The sequence below is a fragment of the Carlito syrichta genome, unplaced genomic scaffold (assembly GCF_000164805.1).
Source record: "Carlito syrichta isolate Samal-C Ts95f unplaced genomic scaffold, Tarsius_syrichta-2.0.1 Scaffold309435, whole genome shotgun sequence".
Lineage (NCBI taxonomy): Eukaryota > Metazoa > Chordata > Mammalia > Primates > Tarsiidae > Carlito > Carlito syrichta.
In genome coordinates, this window is record NW_007253531.1 from 78993 (window position 1) to 88172 (window position 9180).

At 47.5% G+C, this 9180-nt stretch overlaps 1 protein-coding gene across 1 annotated transcript in view; it reads left to right on the forward strand.

Moving 5' to 3' along the window:
• The first annotated feature begins 6968 nt into the window (after nucleotides 1-6968).
• The window catches only part of FABP6 (fatty acid binding protein 6), a 7303-nt gene continuing 5091 nt past the window's right edge, over nucleotides 6969-9180 (forward strand). The window contains exon 1 of the mRNA XM_008067239.1: nucleotides 6969-7154. Coding sequence (XP_008065430.1) covers nucleotides 7088-7154 — 67 coding nt within the window. The 5' untranslated portion in view covers nucleotides 6969-7087. The remainder of the gene's footprint in view (nucleotides 7155-9180) is intronic.

The following is a 9180-nucleotide window of genomic DNA, read 5'->3' on the forward strand; positions in this document are numbered from 1 at the left end:
CCAGTACTTGGGGAGGCCAAGGAAGAGGATTGCTTGGGCCCAGGAATTCGAAACCAGCTTGGGCAATATAGTGAGACCTTGTCTTTACAAAAAAAATTTAAAAACTAACTGGGTGTGGTGGCCCCTGCCTGTAGTTCCAGCTCCCTGGAAGGCTGAGGCAGGAGGGTTGCCTGAGCTCAAGAGGTCGAGGCTGCAGTGAGTCATGATTGTAATCAAGTCAGTGTACTCCAGCCTGGATGACAGAGTGAGACCCTGACTCAAAAAAAAAAAAAGAAAGAAAGAAAGAAAAGAAAAACTGGGTGTGGTGGCTCACTTTGTGAGGCAGAAGTGAGTGCATTGGGAGGCAGAAGTGAGCACATTGCCTGAACCAAGGGGTTCGAGACCAGTCCAGGCAACTTGAGATCTTGTCTCTACAATAAATCAAAAAATTAGCCGGGTGTGGTTGTACACTTTTGTGGTTCCAGCTACTTGGAAGGATGAGATGGAAGAATTGTCTGAATCCGGCAGGTCAAGGTTGCAGTGGCCATGAGTATGCCACTGTACTCCAGCCTGGGTGACAGTGAGACTCTAACTCAAAAAAAGAAAAGAAAAGAAAAGTAAAAACCCTTTCTGGTCATGCAGGAGGAGGTCAATGAGAGAAGGCGTGAAGTGGGGTCTTTAGAAGCCACCTGTCCATTCTGGCAGCTTCTTGCCCACATCTCCTGGCCTGGAGCTTCTCAAGGTCACAGAGCACCAGAGTCACCAGGGTGCTGGTCAAAATTCAGATTCCAACCCTCTCTCCAACCTACCAGATCAGAACTTCTGAGGGTCAGGGCCCAGAGATTTCCATTTTTTCTGAGTCCTCCCCTCCTGTACCCCCAGCTTATTCCAAACTAATTTTAAAAAGCAGAATAAAATCGACAGTATCCCAGAGTCCACCAGGTATGCATACATGAGGAAGTATGAAATGCAGCCTTGACCCTGGAAAGATTATAATCTAATTGAGAGATAAAAGACACACTTTGTGAGGAGTTAAATTAGTGCTATAATATATAAAGAGCAATTCAAAAGAATAGGCAGATAGGCTGCACAAATTGCCAGTGAGAGTAGTAGTGGATATCTTTCTTTTTTTTTTTTTTTTTTCCAAATTTGAGTCTCACTCTGTTGCCCAGGCTGGAGCGCAGTGGCATGGCCACCACAGCCTCAACCTGCTGGGTTCAGGCAATCCTTCTGCTTCAGCCTTCCAAGTAACTGGAAGTACAGGCGCATGCCACCATGCCCAGCTGATTTTTTGATTTATTGTAGAGACAAGGTCTCACCAAGTTGCCCAGGCTGGTCTCAAACCCCTGGGTTCAGGCAATCATCTCACCTCGGCCTCCCAAAGTGCTGGGATTACAGGCTTTAGCCACTGCGCCTGGCCAGTAGATATCTTTTAATGATCACCTGCAAAATGCAAGATTCTGTACTAAGCACTTTATTTGTTTAATTTTTTTTTACACTGTGGCTCTCAGATCATACTTTAGGTATATACTTTCATTTAATCTCATTAAAACTCTGGAAGTTAGATATTTTTATCCCCATATAATAATGAGTCAAGTCTTCAGCTTACTTGTCAATTCCTCTCAGGTCAGCCTTCCCTGACCCTGGAGAGGTAGTCAGGGCAACGCCTTTGTTCCCAAAATATCCTTGTTACCACCTCCATCTCATTCATAACACCATGTTGTCACTGCCTGTTTACTGGCTGGGTCTCCTGCAAGACTTAAGGACAGATACTTTGTACTTTCAGAACCTAGTGAACTTCCAGTATTCAGCTAATGTTTGTTGAATGAATGAATGCTGTGCCTCTGAAGTCTCAGAGTTAACACATGAAGGGGCTAAGTGACTCCAAAGCCTCAGTCCACCCCTTGCCCCATACCTCGAAGTCCTTACAAAGAGATGGTACAGGCTATGGAGATGTTTGCAAAGAACAATCTCTATAGGTTGGTGTAATCAGAGAAGCCTCCCTGGAGGAGGAGGTGGAGGTGGAAGGACAACTGGAATTCAGAAAGACAGATGGCAGATGAGCAGTTATTCCAGGCAGGCCAAGGCATGAAGAGGGGCTCATACAAGGTATACACTTTGCCCAAGACTAAAGACTTCCAGAGACTCCAGGAGACTGTGCCCCACTCCTAAGCCTTTCTAGCTTACCCAGTGGCTGTCACTTATGTCTAATTACATCTCCATTACTGCTGTAAAATAATATCCCCCCTCGGTTTTTGGAAAGATGGCAAATGCCCCATTGTTTTCCCACGCCCACCACAGGGCCACGTAACGTCTTCTATTAGTGGGTTTGTCTATCTGGAAAGTCCCTTTTAATAATGGAAGGGTTATTTTTCAGTTTCCATGAAGAAGTAAGACTCATTTATGTCCATGATATGTTGCTAAGCAAAAAAAAAAAGCGAGACAAAACAGTATCTCTGGATTTCATTTTTGTTAAAAAGCATAGGGGAGAGAACGCCACAAATATGTTTGTGTGCATCTGGAAGGTTCCATGCTGGATTTCACAGCAGCTCTGGAAGATGAGGCATAGTGGGATGTGAGATTTTTACCTACACATAGTCTTATGCTTTTGTTTTTTTAAACAATGAACATGTATTAATTTTACAATTGAAAAATAAGATCAATCAGTAAAGTTATAGATAGCTTTTAATTTATTTGTGCTGCCGGGCTCGGTGGCTCAGCCTGTAATCCCGCGCCTTTGGGAGGTTGAGGTGAGTGGATTGCCTGAGCCTGCGGGTTCAAGACCCGCCCGGGCAACTTGGTGAGACCTTATCTCTACAATAAATCAAAAATGAGCCGGGAGTGGTAGCGCGCGCCTGTAGTTCCAGCTACGTGGAAGGCTGAGGCCGAAGGATCGCCGGAGCACAGCAAGTCGAGGCTGCGGCCACTGCACTCCAGTCTGGGTGACAGAGTGAGACTCCAACTCAAAAAAAAAAAATTTTATTTGTGCTTTCTTCTTTCCAAATTTTATTTTCTTTCTTTTCTTTTTCCTTTAATTTTTTTGGAGACAGGGTCTCACTCTGTCACCCAGGCTGGGGTACAGTGGCATGATCATAGCTCTCTGCAACCTCAGGCATGTGCCACCATGCCTGGCTAGGTTTTCAATTTTTTTGTAGAGAAGAGGTCTCATTATGTTGCCCAGGCTAATCTCGAACTCCTGGGCTCAAGCAATTCTCTCACCTTGGCCTCCCAAAGTGTTGGAATTACAGGTGTGAGTTCCCGGCCCCAATTTTTTTTCTCCCGAGACGTGTCTTGTTCTGTGGCCCAGGCAGATCTCAAACTCCTGACCTCAAATGATTCTCCCCACCTCAACCTCCTGAGACCTGAAATATTGTGTCTTTTACAAATTGAAGGTTTCTGTCAACTGTGAGTTCAACAAGCCTATCAACTGCATTTTTTCCAACAGTATGTGCTCACTTCCTGTCTCCTGTGCCACATTTTAGTAATTCTTGCAATATTTCAAACCTTTTCATTACTATTATTATTTATTTTTATTTATTCATTTTATTTTTTTGAGTTGGAGTCTCACTCCGTCGCCCAGGCTAGAGTGCAGTGGCATACTCACAGACACCCTAGCACCCACTTGCTGGGCTCCAGCAATTCCTCTGCCTCAGCCTTCCAAGTAGGTGGAACTACAGGTGCACACTACCATGCCTGGCTAATTTTTTATTTATTGTAGAGATGAGGTCTCACCAAGTTGCCCGGGCTGGTCTCGAACCCACGGACTCAGGCAATTTCCTTGGCCTCCCAAAGTGCTGGGATTACAGGCTGAGCCACTGAGCCCGGCCTTTTCATTATTATTATATCTGTCATGGTGATATGTGATCAGTGATCTTTGACGTTTACTAGTATAATTGCGCTGGAGGCCCCCAAATCACGACCACATAAGACAGTGAACATAATAGATGAATGCTGTGTGTTCTGACTGTTCCACAACCAGCTGTTCCCTGTCTCTCTTCCCTCATTAGGACTCCCTATTCCCTGAGACACAATATTGAAATCAGGTCAGTTAATAACCTACCTACGATGGCCTCTAAGTGTTTAAGTTAAAGGAAGCATTGCACATCTCTCACTTTATTTATTTTTATTTTTATTTTTGAATCAGAGTCTCACTTTGTCACCCAGGCTGGAGTGCAGTGGCATGCTCGCAGCCACTGCAGCCTCGACCTGTTGGGCTCTGGCGATCCTTTTGTCTCAGCCTTCCACGTAACTGGAACTATAGGCACGCACTATCACGCCCGGCTAATTTTTTTGAGTTATTGTGGAAATGAGGTCTCACCAAGTTGCCCAGGCGGGTCTCGAACCCGCGGGCTCAGGCAATTCACTCACCTTAGCCTCCTAAAGCACGGGATTACAGGCTGAGCCACTGAACCCAGCTGCCAATAAAAATATTAAGGATTAGATTTTAAAAATGTCAAATATGTAACTTTGAACATAAACTCACTTTCTTAAAGTTTGGCTTAAACTAGTTTAATGAGGAATTGTATTATTGATAGAGAGCCTCCAGTCTGGCCCAGACACAAGCACATGCCTATAGGGAGCTCTCGTGTAAGCAGCAGGCACTGAGGTCCAGAGGTGGTGCATGCTACCACGCCCAGCTAATTTTTTGATTTATTATAGGTCTCATCATGTTACCCAGGTTGGTCTTGAACCCGCAGACTCAGGCAGTCCTTTCACCTGGGCCTCCCAAAGTGCTGGGATTCTAGCCCAGTCCTCTACAGCTATTTCTAACAAGTAAACAAGACAGCTTTATAGACTCGTGGGACTGTATTTACAAACTAATGGTGGGTGAAGAAAAATAAAACTAAAACGCAATATTGCATTTACGGAGGGTATGACTTTTATATATCTGTTATGGTTAGATTATTATTATTATTATTTTGAGTTGGAGTCTCACTGTTGCCCAGGCTGGAGTGCAATGGCACACTCATGGCCACTGCAGCCTCAACCTGCTGGGCTCAGGTGATCCTTCCGCCTCAGCCTTCTGAGTAGCTGGAACTACAGGCACACGCCACCATGCCTGGATAATTTTTTGATTTATTGTAGAGACAAGGTCTCACCAAGTTGCCCAGACTGGTCTCAAACCCGTGGGCTCAGGCAATCCTCTCACTTCATCCTCCCCAAGTGCTAGGATTATAGGTGTGAGCCACTGCATCCGGCTATGGTTAGATCTGATGAGAGAGAAAGAGCAAAGATGAGAGAGAAGGAGAGAAATAGCAAAACAGGGAGGGAGTGAGCAGAAAAAATAAAATCCGTTACTGTGTTAAGTTTATGAAATTGTAGGGATTTTTTGAAATCTCTTTAAAAGATGTTGAAAACCCGGCCAGACACAGTGGCTCACGCTTGTAATCCCAGCATTTTGGGAGGCTGAGGTATGAGGATTGCTTGAGCCCAGGAGCTCGAGACCAGCCTGGATAACATAGTGAGATCTCATCTCTACAAAAAAATTAAAAAATTATCCAGCTGTGGTGGTGCGCACCTGTCCCAGTTACTCAGGAGGCTGAAGCAGAAGGGTCGCCTGAGCCCAGGAGGTCGAGGCTGCGTTGCACTATGATTGTGCCGTTGCAATCCAGACTGAGTGACAGAGTGAGACCTTGACTGAATGAATGACAAACTGAGTAAATAAATAAATAAATAAAAGCATAGGAGGAGAAATACTAAACTATGTTTGTTTGTTTGTTTGTTTTGAGTCAGAGTCTCACTCTGTTACCCAAGCTGGAGTGCAGTGGCATGCTAATGGTCACTACAGCCTTGACCTGCTGGGCTTCGGCAATCCTTCTGCCTCAGCCTTCCAAGTAGCTGGGACTACAGGTGAGCGCTACCACACCTGGCTAATTTTTATTTTCATTATAGAGATGAAGTCTCGCTAAGTTGCCTGGGCTGGTCTCAAACCCATGGACTCGGCAATCCACTCACCTCAGCCTCTCAAAGTGCTGCGATTATAGGCTGAGCCAGCAAGCTCGGCCGAAATTTTTTATTTTTTTTTGAGTTGGAGTCTCACTCTGTCACCCAGGCTGGAGTGCAGTGGCACGCTCACAGCCACCGCAGCCTCAGCCTGCTGGGCTCAGGTGATCCTTCTGCCTCAGCCTTCCAAGTAGCTGGAATTACAGGCACGTGCCACCTCGTGTGGCTAATTTTTAAATTTTTATTGTAGAGACCAGGTCTTGCCAAGTTGCCCAGGCTGGTCTTGAACCTTGGGCTCAAGTAATCTCTCATCTCTGCCTCCCAAAGTGCTGAGATTTCAGGCGTGAGCCACCGCGCTCAGCCTGTTCTCCTTCAAGTGCTCTTTGCTGTAGCCAGACTCATCGTTTCCTTTCATCATGGCTCTTCCCCCTTTCGCCACACTGTTCCCTCATCCTAGAATATCATCACTTTTTGTTCTCAGCCTCTTCAAACCTTCCTGCTTCCCTACACACCCTAGGCCTCCTGGTCCTCCAAGACCTGCATCCATACCACCTTCCCCCACAAAGGCACACCAGCGCCTGCCAGACGCCATCACTCCTGCCCGGTGCCCCAGGCCACCCGTCTGCTTTTCTCTGGGCCTCAGTGCCTGCTCCTTACACGAGAGCTCCCTATAGGTATGTGCTTGTGTCTGGGCCAGACTGGAGGCTCTCTGAGAAAGGTGCTGTTGCGCTGGCCTGTGTCTCCTCGGTGCTGGCCCTGCATGCAGTAGGGGTTCAATGCACTCTGGTTGCAGAGTAAGGGGTGCATGAGAGAATGAGAGATGTATAGAAGGCAGGGCGTGGGTGGATGGAAGGAGGGGAGGGCTGGAGGTAGATGACCCTGACCCCTCAAGCCCACAGCCGGCCTAGTCCTGGCCTTGCTGGCGACGACCCTGGGATCCCAGCCAGCCCCTCCCTGAGGGTGAACAACCTGGAGGCTGCCCTTGTGAGTCCTGCCCAGGTCGTAAAACGGCACGTGTTTCTCTTCAAAGGGCAGGAAGGAGAAGTGGGGAGATTTAGGGGCTGAGCCTCTCCAGCTGGGAGCCTTTAAAAGCTGGGATGCCAGACCCCTCAGCACTGACCGTCCTCCTCACCCTCCACTCTCGGGCCTCCACCCTCCCTACAACATGGCGTTCAGCGGCAAGTTCGAGATGGAGAGTGAGAAGAACTACGATGAGTTCATGAAGCACCTCGGTGAGTGAGCCCCTGAGTCTGCCTTCTCTGGGGCTGGCCTGTCACAGCCAGCTCTGGGCCAGGAACCCAAACTCCTAAGGTAGAGTGGGACAGGACTTCATTCATTCATTCACACATGCAAGGAGCAACTACTCTGTCCTAGGATCTGAGGACAACACAAACTATATGACACTCTTTGACTTGAAAACATAGAATATTAGTATCTCCACTTCGCTGATGGAACATTTGAGGCCCAGAGGAGCTGAGTAACTAGGCCAGGGTCACACAGCTAGTAATTGGTGGAGACTTGACGGGTAGAGATTTAATGTTTGTTCATTCAAACATTTATTGAACATCTGCTGTATGCAAGGGCTATTGCAGTGTCACCGGTGGGGCTTCAGTGTGACCTGCCTAAGTCAATGGCAGAGGCCATTAGCACTCTGGCCCTGCGATGACTGGTGTCACCACATCCTGCTAGGAGAGGTGACCAAAGGGTTAGGATAGAGACCAGGTTTGATAAGCCACTCCTTCACTTATTCATTCAACAAACACAGGCCCCTTACTGTGCTAGACGCTGTGGACAGAGAATGCGCAATTTCCTTCTTCTTACTGTTTGACTTAGAACACTAGTCTGTTATTGTAAGGAACCAACGGGATAGTGGATCTGACCAAGACAGTGCCATTATCATGATTCAAAGAACAGCCCCAGGGACCTGTGCCCTGCCTTTTGTGGTTACATCTTGCGGGCTGGCTGGGCCACGGCAGCCCTAAGAACAAAGCCCTGGTGCTCTGGAGCCTAGGGGAGGCCGGAGCCCTTGAGAATCAACTATCCAATGACCAACAGTGCCCTTGGAGGAACAGCGACTCAACTTCCCCTCCAACAGCCTCTTGTTGTGGAATGGGATGTGACTCACCTCGCTTCTAGACGCGATTCTGCCATTGCCCTCCCCGGAGATGCTGGGAAGCCCCTGTCGCACTTTGGTCTTTGCTTCCTTTCTTTTCTTTTTTTTCTTTTGAGTTGGAGTCTCACTCTGTTGCCTAGGCTGGGGTGCAGTGGCACACTCATGGCCACTGCAGTCTCAACCTGCTGGACTCAGGCAATCCTTCTGCCTCAGCCTTCCAAGTAGCTGGAATTATAGACGTGCGCCACCATGCCCGGCTAATTTTTTGATTTATTGTAGAGATGAGGTCTTGCCAAGTTGCCCAGGCTGGTCTTGAACCCCTGGACTTAGGCAATCCTCTTACCTCAGCCTCCCAAAGTGCTGGGATTATAGGCTTGAGTCACCGTGTCCAGCCTGTTTTCTCAGAAGCATCAGAAGACAGGATCTTTTTATATTCCTCTTTGTTTGAGTTGGAGTCTCATTCTGTCGCCCAGCCTGGAGCCTTGACCTGCTGGGCTCATGCTATCCTTCTGCCTCAACCTTCTGAGTAGCTGAGACTACAGGCATGTGCTACCACACCCAGCTAATTTTTTGATATATTGTAGAGATGAGGTCTCCCCATGTTGCTTGGTTCAAACTCCTGGTCTCAGGTAATCCTTTCACCTCTGCCTCCCAGAATACTGGGATTACAGGCATGAGCCACTGCACCCAGCTTGAAGATATGATCTTGACAGTTCCATTCATTCCAGAACTTTGTGAGCTTGGCAGGTTTTTGTATGGTTTCATTACTATCAGAGGATTCGCTAATTTTCTTTTATGATTTAAAAAAATTAGTTTTTATTTTATTTTATTTTATTTTATTTATTTTTTGAGTTGGAGTCTCACTCTGTCGCCCAGGCTGGAGTGCAGTGGCTGCTCCCGGCCACCGCAGCCTCGACCTGCTGGGCTCCGGCGATCCTTCCGCCTCAGCCTTCCAAGTAGCTGGAACTACAGGCGCACGCTACCACACTTGGCTAGTTTTTATTTATTATAGAGATGAGGTCTCGCCAAGTTGCCCAGGCGGGTCCCTTGAACCTGTGGGCTCAGGCAATCCACTCACCTCGGCCTCCCAAAGTGCTGGGATTACAGGCTGAGCCACCGAGCCCGGCCTAAAAAAATTAGTTTTT